This window comes from Neofelis nebulosa, chromosome 5, assembly GCF_028018385.1.
Source record: "Neofelis nebulosa isolate mNeoNeb1 chromosome 5, mNeoNeb1.pri, whole genome shotgun sequence".
Taxonomy (NCBI): Eukaryota; Metazoa; Chordata; class Mammalia; order Carnivora; family Felidae; genus Neofelis; species Neofelis nebulosa.
Genome location: NC_080786.1, coordinates 88,767,252 through 88,781,208, shown reverse-complemented (window position 1 = coordinate 88,781,208; position 13,957 = coordinate 88,767,252). Strand labels below are relative to the sequence as shown.

Here is a 13,957-nt window from a genome sequence, read left to right as displayed (position 1 = left end):
ATGGAGTTTTGTATAATTTTATCTTTTAAAAAAAGTACTTGTTTTTGTCTGACTTCTTTCTTGCAGCACCATTAATTTTTTTTAATGTTTATTTTTGAGAGAGAGAGAGAGAGAGAGAGCACGCAAGCAGGGGAGGGGCTCACAAGCAGACTCCAGGCTCTGAGCTGTCAGCACACAACCCAATGCAGGGCTCGAACTCACGAACCGTAAGATCAGGACCTGACCTGAAGTGGGACGCTTAACCAACTGAGCCACCCAGGTGCCCTGTGCAGCACTGTTATTTTGAGGTCCATCTGTATTGTTGCAGGTATCAATAGCTCATTCCTTTTTATTGTTGAGTAGTTTTACATGGATGGCTATACCATAATTTATCTATTTGTCAGTTGATGAATATTTGAATTATTTCTAGTTCATGACTATTATAAATTAAACTGCTTTTAACAGTCATGCAAAAGTCTTTACATGTTTTCACTTCTCTGCAGCGGATAACCAGGAGGGGATGGCTGGGTGTATATTTAGGTTTTTTTCTTTTAAGCCTATATAGTACCTGGTATTCCCAGGCAGTCGCCCATCCACGCACTAACCAGGCACAGCCCTGCTTACCTTCCAAGATCAGACACATTTATGGTGCTATGGCCATAGACTGTTCAATTTTTAAGAAATCATCCTACTGTTTTCCAAAATGGTTGCACAGTGTGTGAGAGTTCCAGTTTTTCCACATCCTTGCCAGCATTTGTCATGGGCAGCCTTTTAAAGTTTTAACATCCTAGTAGCTTCTTCTCCTTTTTCTATCCCTATGTTATTTGAGGAGAGGATCATGAGCAAGGAAATAGCCATATGAAGGCAGGCAGAAGGAAGAGGGGAGAAGGACACGGAGACAAGATCAGCCACACTCCAGGCCACTGATGCGGCCTGATCAAGAGTAAAATGCTTCTCTGAGTCTGTGCCATGGGACAAGTCCAGTCTCTAGCAAATGGTTATTTCTTATGATCATTCAGTCCACATGTTCGCTTACCACCTTCCGGGCCAAGGCCTGGAGCCTAAGACAAGAGTTCTAGAGGGATCTCAGCTTTGTAACGCTCCTCCCTGGCCACTGTAGAGCAGAAAAATGGGGAAGGTAGGGCAGGGAGATTCATTCATTGTCCAAGGGTCCTGATCTCACCCACACCCAGAACAGGGAGAAGACAATAGCATTTCTCTGCCCCCTGGAGAAGACTCACAGGTTGGGGTAGGGAGGAGGGGAGTTTCTAGACCAAGTTTGCACCCATTCTGTGGTGGAAGGGGCAGCTTGCCCTGCTAAGGAATCCATCCTGCTCAGCCCTAAGAGAAATCTGTCTCCTCTACTGACCAGGCCAAGAAGTTTCAATAGATAGGTATGGAGGGTAAGGAAGAATAAATAATGCTGGAGACTTCAGGAATTGTGGACAAGTAAACTCTCTGTTAATAGCTTTTTAGTCAAAGCTAAGGCCATCTCTAAAGTCAGATAGACATCCTAGGAGCATATGCAGGCCATTTATAATACTGAGTTTTAGAAACCAAGCATTTATACCCCTAACGCGGGAGTGAAAAAGGATCCAAATTACTATACCTGTAGCCGCTGGGAAGAACACCCCAAAAACAGTGAAAAAAGACTCTCCGGGGCTGTAATCTGGCAGAGTGTTGTTCTGTAGCAGTTCTGGTGAATACCCAATAAAACCATGCTCTGAAATAATACAAAGGAGAGCAAAATGAGTCAAGTGAGAAGATACAGCATGCAGGCTTCCCTAGATTACAGGCCTAGCTTATATAAATTTAAATATTAAAAGGTAGGGGTCTGAGGTGCCTGGGTGGCTCAGTTGGTTGAGCGTCTGACTCTTGATTTTGGCTCAGGTCATGATCCCAGTGTCATGGGATAGAGCCCAGGGTCAGGCTCTGCGCTGACAGCACAGGGCCTGCTTGAGATTCTCTCTCTCCCTCTCTCTCTACCCCTTCCCCGCTCTCTCTCTCTCTCCTCTCTCTCTCTCAAAATACATAAATAAACTTAAAAAAAAAAAAAAAAAGGTAGGGGCGTGTCTGTGAGAGAAAGGAAAAGGAAGAAGTCTGACAGAATCGGCCTTAACACTTCCAGGGCTGGATTTTGTATGTCTTTATCTACAGATATAGGTAGATAAAATGACTTGAAGGAGAACAATAGTTACCTCTGGGAAAGGGAGCATTTTCTTTTTTCCTTTTCTTCTTTTTTCTTTACAGATTTCCATATAGCTGGAATCTTTCACTGAGCGCGTATCTATGTATTTTCTGTTAATTGAAAAAGTTAAGCTACTTTCCCTCTTCAGAAACCTTTCCACGGGTCCCTGTTAGCTGCAGAATATAGTCCAAACTCCTTAAGATGAATATCAAAGCCCTCTACAACCAGGCAACATGCCACCATTTCCTGCCTTTCCTCTGCCCAGAAGTCACAAAAATGACTCTCCACAAGGACACCAGTAATACCCATTCCTGTGTCCCTGCCTTCCAGACCCTTCTCCCACATCTCTAAGCATCAATGCCATGCTCACTTTTTTTTTTTTATGTTTATTGATTTGTGAGGGGGGGAGGGACATAGGGAGAGGAGGACAGAGGATGTGAAGCAGGTTCTGCACTGACAGCAGAGAGCCTGATGAGGGGCTCAAACTCATGAACTGTGAGATCATGACCTGAGCCATAGTCTGATGCTCAACTGACTGAGCCACTCAGGTGCCCCATTGTCATGCTCACTCTTTTTTTTTAAATTTTTTTAAATGTTTATTTATTTTTGAGAGAGACAGAGAGACTGAGTATGAGTGGGGGAGGGGCAGAGAGAGGGAGAGGGAGACACAGAATCCGAAGCAGGCTCCAGGCTCTGAGCTGTCAGCACAGAGCCCGACTTGCGGCTTGAACTCACAAACCGCAAGATCATGACCTGAGCCGAAGTCGGACGCTTAACCGACTGAGCCACCCAGGCGCCCCGCCACGCTCACTTTTAAAGCCCATCTCAAATGCTACTTCCTTTGGCTTTTACATCAACTCCTGATCAGAATCAATTCCTCCTAAGTGCCCTCATACTGTGACTGGCCATATTAGATCTTACCCCAACTAGACTCCTTGGGGCGAGAAATCCAGTCTCACAAATGTCTGCCCTCAAGAGTCAAGCACTGTGCCTGTCACACAAGAGGTAGGTGGCAAATATGGGTCACATTAAGAAGAATCTTTCTCTTAGATCTTGGCCATGGGCACATCTCGAATCCATGCTTTCACTTTGACTTGTTCATAGGCTGCTTTTTAGCAAGAACATCTCAGATCCGATTTCTTCAAAGCGTTTTAAACATTTGTACACTGACTTCAATAAAATTTTTCAGGTGGTTTTAAGCCTATTTTGTTTCTTTGTCAAAGGAGGTCACTTTGAAGAGCATCTGTGACATGTTAGTGGGCTGTGGAAGTTTAAGATCCAGATCAAGTATTCTTAGGCTCAGGAACATCCAGGATATCCAGCCTCTGCTTTTGAATCTCATCTCAGAGAATGAGTTAGTTTGTTCCTGTTAACTATAGCCTAAGAGAAGCCAGTCCTGCCCTCCTTCCCTCAACCCCCACAACCACATAGGATGGGCGTCTAGCCACCACTCCAGCTGACCCCTGGAGCTGTGGTGACAGAATTTCCTGCCCGACTGTCCTCCACCTACCTCGGGGCTTAGCTTCCCCCTGGGCCTCAATCCACAAAAGAGCTCCTGCTCACTCATGAGCCCAGTGAGATCACCAGCGCTTTTCACAGCTTCCAAGATTCATAACTTAATAGGAAAAATATTTAAAAAAATAATAATAAAATGAAAGCTCAGTGAAGCACAAGGGACCCTTGGGAGTCCGGTCAAGACTTAAAATCACTGTCGATTGCTTTCTTCTGCCTGAATGCGGAATTTGTCCTGAGACATTAAATCCCAAGTACTGTGCAACATTTCTGAATGGTTTGGCATCTTCACAGCTGGTCTTCCCCTCATTAACAAAAAAGCAATAATGGCTGAGTTAACTTTAGTTTATCCGCTGGCTGACCCCACTGACTAGCCTTTCTGAGGTGAACACCAAGCCCAGCCTGCCTTGGAACAGAGTTCAGCCAAGCTGGAATGCTGCACAGGTCTGAAGGCCCATCTGAACGCAGGGCTGTGGGCATGCTGGGCGGGCCAGCCGTGCAGGACAGAAACACCTCATCAGGCTTCACTGATCCCTGCAGAGGAGGCCCATGGGAGCTCAGTCAGAGAGGGGTATATGAAGGCTTTGCCCAGGCCCCATGGGTGAGTCTTCTCTCCCTCCACCCCACCAAGAACCACAGATTGAGAGCCTAAGTCACTTGGCTCTCATGGGGGTCTGTGAGGAGGCCTGCCTCATCCCCTGTCTCTGCAGGGCCTATGGCAGATGCGGCCCCACGCATTCCCCAGCACACGCTCACGCCGACATGCTACTGAGACAGCCCTCTCCCTTCAGATGTGCTTCTGAATCTTTCTCAAGGAAATCATCTTAACTTTGAAAAGAACTTTATGGACAGAAACATTTCAATGCTTTACTTATAAAGATGTAAAATGGGGAGTCTAAATGCCTAACTATGGGGAACTGAAGTATTTTAAATGTTTATAAAGGGCTTTTAGCACCACAGAAAATTGTCCATGTTATGTATGATGATACATGGTGAAGCAAGAAACCTGGAAACCATTTATAGTACAAATACCAAAAGAGTTTCAATATACACATGTAAGAAAAGACTAGAAGGAAACATAAACATACTAACTATGGATATCTATATAATGCAATTATGAGCAATTTCTCTTTTCTTTTTATAAGTGTTCCACATTGTCTTTCACAAGTTAAAATTGACTTACCAAAAAAACAACTATATCTTTCAGAAAAACAAACAAAACATCCCAGGACTGAAAGCCTACCTTCTCTAGACAACTTCTTTGTAAACAAGTATCTTTTCTTTCTTTCTTTCTTTCTTTCTTTCTTTCTTTCTTTCTTTCTTTCTTTCTTTCTATTTATACTCTATCTGCTTCTAGAAATGATTTAAGTGATTTATGAGAAAAAATAAAAGATGGGGCAGATAAAAAAAGAAAAAGAAAGGAAGAAAGAAAGAAAGAAAGAAAGAAAGAAAGAAAGAAAGAAAGGAAAGGAGGGAGGGAGAGGAGGGTGGGGAGGGAGAGGAAGGAAGGAAGGAAGGAAGGAAGGAAGGAAGGAAGGAAGGAAGGAAGGAAAGGAGGGAGGGAGGGAGGGAGGGAGGAAGGAAGGAAGGAAGGAAGGAAGGAAGGAAGGAAGGAAGGAAGAAAATGAAAGAGAGAGCACAGGGCTGAGCAGATCCCACCTGCAAATAAACTAAAATTAACTCAGCCACACCTCCATGAGACACGCCTGAGGTCTCCAAATAAGGCTCTGAGGTAAGATCCTGCAGTGATCACCCTCAGACTAGAATCCAAGGCCCAGAGAGATCATTTGATGACTATTTGGTCAAGCCCACTCAGGCAGGGACAGACCTCAGGCACAAGTGCCACTTTCCAATGGATGAGAAGGAGCTCCAGAAGCGTGCATAATGGACCTGCTTCATTTCCTCTGCCTTTACCTTCCCAGGCCCTTATGACTCCCACCCCCTTACAACCTCACCACCTCAGGCCCCCAGTCCTGAGCCAGCCCCCAACGAGGTTTGGCCCTACTGGTCCCCACCCCAACTTCTGGGGACCCAGTCTCTATCCCACACCCCAAGCCAAGTCAAGCTGAACCTCAAGCTTATGGCAGGGTGGGTGCCCAGTTCAGGCACTGATGTCCCTGCCTGGCTTGTACTTGCTGGCTGAGGCATGGGGTGAGATCAGCTGGTCATATCCAGGGCACAGGGCTGAGAGGACCCCACCTGCCATGTCCTCTTACAGTGCATCCTCAAGTCTGATGTACTGACATCCAGAAAAAACGTTCTTAATTTGGCTAGTTTTGGCCCCGTTTGAAAATCTGTTGAAAGCTGTCCCCACAGACAACACATTTTACACATCATTTGGAGGTTCCCAGGCCTTTGAAGTCTCTTTGAGGGACATGTACCCCGAAGTTCAGGACTTCCACACTAGGGCTGCTTCTGCACCTGAGACTTCCGCCAGGCCCTGCACCCCTACGGCCTCCCATACCCTGACTGCTACCATGCCCTACCTCGTAGTGGCAGCAGCCCCAGGTGACACAGCCAGCAAAGTTTCATACCGCAGTCCTTGCCAGGCAGTGAGGAGTCTCTCTGTGCACAGGATTGTGCAGGTTCCATCTTCAAGGACATCACAGGGCAACCTCTCTTCTCAACACACTGACGTGCAGCCCTTTATTGAGCACCTCCTATGCACCAATTACTGGGAAGTAAGTCCTCTACAATGTCATCCCTGATTCCCATAACTACCCTGCAAGATCAGATATAAGGACAGTTGGCTCAGGAAGGCACAGAATCTTGTCCAAGGTCACACAGCCAGACCTGCCTGTATTACAGCTATTGCCTCTCCTGTAGGAGACCAGTTCCCAGATCCCCAGCACTGCCCTCCCCACCAAGAGGGAGCCAGCTTTGGTTCTGGGCAGGCCTGTGGTCTGTGGGACAAACTCTTCTGGGGACATCTTTTCCCCAGGGGGATAGTACTAAGGCATACAGCATAGATTCTCATCAACCCCTGAAACCCACCCCCCCAAAGATCACAGGATCTCCCTCTCTCCATCTGCAGGGGGCTAACAGAGGGTCTCCCCTGTGGAATGCCACATGTACCAAGGGATATATGACTGGCTGAGGCTTGAATAGCTAGAAGGCAGAGCCTAGCTTGGACCCAGATCTGTCTGAATTCAAAGTTTTCCATCTACCATACTGTCTCTCTGTAATTCATCCCGAACTGTTTCCCCAGAGATCTCTAAAGCTTGTGTTTTTGCCCCTGTAAACCTCTTAGTTCCTCTGTTGGTTAAACAGGGAGCCAATCTGGGGCATTCTCAGCTGACATCTTCCAACTCTGAAAGGCCCGGGATGCTCAGTGCCTGTACCTGCCACATGTGAATGTATCTGGGTTTGACCCGAACATCTGTTTCTGTATTTACCAAAAATACTTTGGCCCCATTTGAGCTATGTGCTTTTAGGAACAACAAAAACAGAATGGGGGTGGAGTGGGGAGACATAGAGGGAGAAAATAAATCAAGACAAAGTCCAGGCAGGAACGGGCAAAGGGAAGATGCTTGAAGGTCATCTACAGAAAGCCCTGGCCTTTCTTCCCAGAATCTGGTAACACAGCTCCTCTGGTTGCCATGAGTGGGCCCTGATTCTGCAGGGTCTGCTGTCTGCTCCCAAGGAGTACTCATGGGAACCCAGCCACCTTGCCCTGGCCCAAGGCTGTCTGCCCTGGTCACAAGTTGTGACAAACCGCAGCTCCCAAGCCCTCTGGTCAGGTGGCTGCTGGGAAGCTTCCTGTGGCACCTGTCGCTCCCCCACTCCTGTCGGCCCCACCTCTGGGGTCTGCTGAAATTAGAAGAGGCAGTCGGGAAGTCATCAGCCCCCACATGTGGGTGTCAGATTGCTGCTGCTGACTAACTTAGAAAGTGAGATTTCTAAAAATGACACTGGCAGTGGGGCAGGGGTGGGGGGCACCTTGCTGTGAGTAGAGCTGGGGGGGTGTGGGGGCAGGCAGGGGCTTCCGGCACCGGCACTGGCTTTCTTCTTGGCTCAGGTCCCTCACTCCGCCCCCAACCCCGACCAGCAAGACAGCCCTTTCCTGGGAATGGACAATGGGAGAGGTTGGTCCAACCAGGAATAGAAAGAGTGGAGGAAGGGCCTGGGAGAGAGGAAGGCAGGGAGGGCCCCAGAGGGCGGGCTGGGGCCTGAGGGATCACAGGAAGAGCAACTCTGCAAGGAAAAGGAAAGGAGAGGCCGAGGTTCTGGGAAGGGACACACACCAAAACAACGTAGTGGAGGAGTGGGGGAGGGATGGGGACAAGGCCACGAGGAGAGGGGCCAGCAGAGGCTCCCAGTCGAGGAGGAAGTACAGTAGGCCTGCAGTAGGGGAAACACGAATTGGGTGCCTCTCCCAGGAGCCCAGCATCATGCTGCACACACACCCCTCCCCTCAGGCCCTCCCTGATGGTGGTGCTGGAATGGTAGCCTGAGGGTCCGCCCAACCTCCCGGGCTGTTGTGACCACTCTAGGTTGTCGCCCTGTGGGGAGAGATCTGCAGCTTAAGGGAGAGAACAGGTCTGAAATAGCCTCACAAAGATAGGTCAGTGAAAAAGGGAAGAAAGAGAGTGTCCAGGGCCCCATCCTGCTACTAAGTGCCCCACAGAGTTCTTGCCCAAGCAGCCCCCCAATTTACTCAGACACTGCCCAACCCCAGACAGTCCAAGGTGGACAAAGATGGGCAGTTCAACCTGCATGCCTCTGCCTGCTTGCACTGGCCAGTGGAGTTTTTCCTCCTCTGGGCTGTGGTGTTAGCTCCCGGGAGCTGCAAAGGGGCGGGGCAGTCAACTTGGACCCAAAGAGCATGGATTTGGGAGAAGAGAACCAAGAGTCTAGATACAGGGGTTGGTGCCCTGGTTCCTGGGGGACAGTGAGTGAGTCCTTTTTCCCTTTGAAATGCAAATTCTGACTGTCACTCTGGGATGAGCCCAAGGTTCCGCACCCCTACTGAGCGCCCCGGTGATGCAGACCACACACCCAGGTGCAGGTGCAGGGCCTACCAGGTGATGTTTTAGATCCCTTCTAATTCTGAAAGTGGCCCAGCCAGAAGCCCACTCTTTTTTTTTTTTTTTAATGTTTATTTTTGAGAGAGAAAGCATGAGCAGGGGAGGGGCGGAGAAGCCGTGGGGGCAGGGGGGACAGAAGATCTGAAGCAGGCTCTGTGCTAATAGTGAAGAATCTGATGTGGAGCTCCAACTCATGAACCGTGAGATCATGACCTGAGCCGAAGTCGGACGCTTAACAAGCTAAGCCACCCAGGCGCCCCCCAAGAAGCTCATTCTTAACACTCAGTACCCAGAGTCCAATTATACCACTGATTTCCAGCAGCAGATCTAAAATCCCAAACTAGCTTCTAGAACATCACAACACCACCCCCTACCTCCCTGATGCCCCCTCCCTTCCCTGTGGTGGTGATACAACATGTGCTACAGAACTGTGACATCAGCTTGCCATCACATTCCTGAATATGTTAAGGAAACAAAGCAATTATGGATTACAAGTATGCTACTAGGTCTCCTGTTGGTTATTACAGCATCTTGGGTGCCCTCCATTAGTGCAGATAACGAACCTTCATGGTCTAATCCGTGGGCCCATTTTGACAACTGAGCTCAGAGATGCAAACCAGCTATGCAAAGCATGAGAGCTGGAAGCGGAACTGTGGCCCTAGCTTGGAGTCCAGCCTGGAGCCCACAGAGTACCGAGCCCCAGTCTGCAGGGCTATCTCATTAAACTGGGTCATAACAATCTCAGTCCATTACAGGTACTCCACAGAAGTGCTCTGAACTTGAACTGGGTCAGGCTGTATTGGTTGGGACTGTGTTGACCACAGACTGGAGAGACAGAAGGGAAATGATGATAGGTTTGGAAGAGGCTCCCAAGATGCCCACCCACAGCACAGCTTTCCTTCCCCACGGGAGTTCTGGGCGGCGAGCTGCTAGCCTTCCCCACACCACAGTCTCCTCTCTGGCTTTGGCCTCTTTGGAGTTTGGTCCTCCAAAGAGAGGGTGGGGAGAGGATGTGAGCAGGGTTTCCAGCTCCCAGGCCCCCACCCAGAGAGAAAATACACAGAGGGAGGGCTGGGCATTCCAGCAGTGGCCAGAAGGGAAGTCTGAAGTGGGGCTGTGCCTGCCCAGAGGGCACAGGGAGGAGCAGTCTGGAGCCTCGAGGCCCCTGGGGATGGCCTCCACCCTGAAGGACAACTGGCTGGCGGGAACAGTGCTGGAAAGCCCCCAAGGCTGGGCAACCCAAGGGATGAAGGGTCTGCGGGGAGAGGTTAGGGGTGCCCCCTTGGAAGGGGGTGGCTGAAAGTTTCCCATAACAAGAGAGGCTCCTGCCAACCCTTACAATCCCTACAATCTAGGATGGACTGTTCAGAGATTCTTTCTGAGCAAAGGAGTCCTCACTTGTGAAAGGGAGGAAGAACCTTGTCTTAACGAAGAATGATTTCTAATACCCAAGAAATTGTTCAGTCTGCTGAAATGGACTCTATTTTAAATGCTTAATGAATCTTTTCTTGCCTTGGGGTCAGCCAGCTGAGATAAGAAATTTTTGCCTGGAGATGCCTACAGAGAAAAGAACTGTCAAATGCCCCAGAACATGAAAGGGCCTGACTTTGGTGGGAACTTTTCCTGGGCCCAGGAAACAAAGAGGTATCTTGGGGTAAGACTAGCAATTGCCACACACCCTGAGTAAGGCTTTATCCCAGTCACTATTCTAAGCCCTTTAAGTATATTAGCTCAGAACGATCCTACAAGATAGGTGCATTTTTCAGGTAAAGAAATCAAAGCACAGAGGAGGCTAGATTCAACACTTGGCTGCCACTGCTGGGGTCAGTGCTCACTCAAGGATGCAGGGAGCCTGGGAGGGGAGCCAGGAGCATGAGCTGGTCAGGCTGGGGCCCCGACTGAGGGGGCTACAGAGTCTCCAGTGGCTGCTCACAGCTCAAAGGAACCCTGAGAGGAAAATCGGGCCTTCTTATCTCCTAGGGTAAAGGAATGCACTCTCCCGCCAGGATAAGTGGCTGTTTTGACAGGAAATCTCCACCCTGGCTGTGGGTTCCACCCAGCCACCACTTACTCCTTCTGGCCGTCCTGGCCTCTGACATCCCAAGTCCCATCCTGCTTAAACTCCAGGCCCAGAGACCCCGAAATAATCCTAACCCAACTGGTAGTCCCCCAAATGGGCTGTTCCTACACAACTCTAGCCCCTTTGACCGTCAAGAGTTCTGACCTTCCCTAGTCTTGCCTGGACACCCTCTCAGGGGCAGGCAACTGAGAAGGGGGGTGGGGGGTAAGAGGTTAAGTGGCCTCCTGCAGGGGGTTGTCAGCAAGACAATCACAGTTGTGTCAGCAAGCCCACCTTCCTGCCAGGCACTCTGCTGGAAATACTCAAATTCCAAGACACCCCTTCCTCTCCCCACTTCTACAGCCATAGGTACCTCTTTCCCACCACACGACCGACCCAAAAAAGAAAGGAAGCAAATGTTCTCTTAGAACTCCATAGCAGAAGATTCAGCATCATAGGACCATGAAATGATAGTGCCACAGAGGCCTTTAGCCTCAAATCCATTTTACAGATGGGAAGGCTGAGGCCTGAAAAAGAACCCCGCACAGTTAACGGCTGGTCAGGCCAGACCAGGACCCAGTGTGGCCAAGCCCCCAACCAGTGTGTCCGGTAGGTCCTCACAGGTCCTGTGACGGCACTCATCTCTCTGTTGTCCCTGCCTGGCTACCTACCAGGTGGGGGCAAGAACCGTGCTGTCTTATTTCCTGGTGTGTCTCCAGTGTCTAGACCCAGGAAACATACAAAACCCATAAAATATTAATAATTAACAATGGAAACAACCCAAATGCTCACCAACAGATGAATGGATAAATAGAATGTGGTATGTCCATACAACGTAATATTATTCAACCATACAAAGGAATGAAATACTGACACATACTGCGACATGGGTGAACCTCAAAAACTTTATGCTAAGTGAAAAAAAATACAAAAGGACAAATATGGTAAGGTTCCACTTATATGAAACATCTAGAACAGGCAAATTCATAAAGACAAAATAGAATAGAGGTCACCAGGGGCTGTGGGGGAGGGATGGGTAGTTATTGCTTAATAGACATAGTTTCTTAGAAGCAGAAAGTCATCATGGTTGCACAACGTGAGGAATGTAATAAATGCCACTGGATTGTACATTTAAAAAATGGTTGAAATGGCAAATTTTATGTCACATATGTTTAACCTCAATAAAACATAAACAAGTCACTTGTTTCCACAGTGCCCCCTGCAGGGACCATCATTGTATCCCTGTTTCTGGCCTGGGCTCCTCTCTGCTTTGCAGATGCAGAAATAGAGAATAAAGGGAGCTTCCTGGCTGCAGCTTTTCAGAAAGTGAGGGGCAAAGCCCCAGGTACGAACTATTCCTAGCGGTGGACGCCTCTGGCAAAGGTATGGGAGCTCAGCTCTTGCCGAGTGGAGCCACTAAGTGAGCCATCTCATCGCCATTCCTATGGGCAGATTTTAGGAGAAAGCACCATATTCTCAGGAGCTTTGGCAGAAATCAGGGCTCCCTTTGCTGACATCGAGAACCTATGGAGTTTTATTCGCCAGCGGTGGGGAGTAGGATGGGGGATGGGGGCGGGGATTTGAGGCAAAGCTGTCAAGATACACAGAATGCAGTTTCTCAATAACACCCATATCCAGCTCCCACCCAAAACTACAGTAAAGTCAAGGGCACTGTTATCCCAGCCTTGCTTTTAGCACATGATCCCACTTTCGAGAACCTCACAGTCACTATGACCCCAGGCCTGGGAGCAGTTGACACAGGTCCCACTTAATGAGAACTGGCCTTAAATGGATATGCCTTTACCCAGGGCTGCCCTGGGCTAGTGCCCATGCTGTGTACACACCTCCCTCCAGGGTGGCTGCCAGGGATGCTCTCCTCTCAGCCCCTCAGTCTTCTGGCTCTGAGAAGGGCAAGCGGGGCAGGGCACCTGCCACCTTCCCAGGTTGCTGAAGCCCCAGAGAGGATGCAGTTTGGTTTGAGTGTGTTCCTTGATGGCAGGTTTCTTGGTCTGCGTGTTCCTTTGTAAGCCTTTGCATGCCTTTCTGCAGGGACAGTAAGCTGTGTTCATACAGTCCCCCCAACAGATTAGGAGCTCCTCAAAATCATGGACAAGTTCCCTCCTCTCTCAGGATCCCCTCCTCATCCCCAGATGGATGCAATAACTGGGGGTGCTCAGTGGGGAGGGGCAACCATATATCCTGGCTGGGCCGGTCCCAGCTCACACCTGTTGCCTGAGAGTATTTTTCAGTAGAGCCCAGGAAGTGTTCTGATGACCGGCTGACCTGGGGGGCAGGGGAGGCACGATAGGGCAGAGAGCAAAGACCAGGGAGGAAAGAGGACACTCCTCTAGGCAGGACTAGGTTGGAGCCTGTTACAAATGCAGAATCTCAGCTCTCTCCTCTCCCCTCCCCACCCCCACACCTGCAGAATCAGAATCTTCATTTTGACAAGATCCCCAGATCTTGAAGCTAGAGAAGCTTGGAGTCGTGGAATATAACCCAGGGACCCCCAGGGACATACGTGTCCAGGAAAAACAATGATAGTGATAATAATGTATTGAGCACCCACTTGGTTCCAGCTACCACACCGGACCTCTTAACACTTTGCGCCAGCTACGACACTCGTACATTATCGTATTTTATGCTTTGACAATCCAGCAAGGTAGGCATTGTGACCTGTTCTTCAGAAATGAGGCAGGCAGTCAGAAAGTCCATGCCACAAATTATAGGCTAGCTGGACTCTGAACACCGGGTCTGACTCGAAAGCCACGGCTCTGACAACTGTTGTAAGTATGATGCGGTGTTTCAAATTGGGCCAGCAGTTACAGCCACTTGTCAACTCTCTACAGGGCCTAGAAATCCACTGGCAAGTGCAATGAATTCCAGGGGCTGTTCCATTGCCCGGTGCTGGCCCGAGCACCTGTGTGCTAGGGTTGGGCCAACGCCGTGCCAGAGGGCTCACTATGTCTTCGGAAACAGTCTCTGAAGATGAACACGCATGGCCCAGCCCCCAGTGAGCGTTAAGATCTGTGACTGGAGTGACAAATAAATTAGATGGTAAGCAGGCCTGGGGCCACTTCTGCCACAAGCTCAGCAACTTCTAGCACTGGCCTCGCCAGGGCCAGAGTGAGGGTAAAGGGGAGGCTCACACAGGGCCCCATTCTATAATCTTCAGATGTCTGATTTAGGGCT

At 49.3% G+C, this 13,957-nt stretch overlaps 1 protein-coding gene across 5 annotated transcripts in view; it reads right to left on the bottom strand.

Annotated features, from left to right (window-relative positions):
• The window catches only part of SLC12A8 (solute carrier family 12 member 8), a 139,410-nt gene that overhangs the window by 54,901 nt on the left and 70,552 nt on the right, over window positions 1-13,957 (bottom strand). For all 5 annotated transcript variants that reach the window (XM_058731088.1, XM_058731089.1, XM_058731086.1 and 2 more), the window contains one exon: window positions 1,589-1,702. In XM_058731088.1, the coding sequence (XP_058587071.1) occupies window positions 1,589-1,702 (114 nt within the window). The remainder of the gene's footprint in view (window positions 1-1,588; window positions 1,703-13,957) is intronic.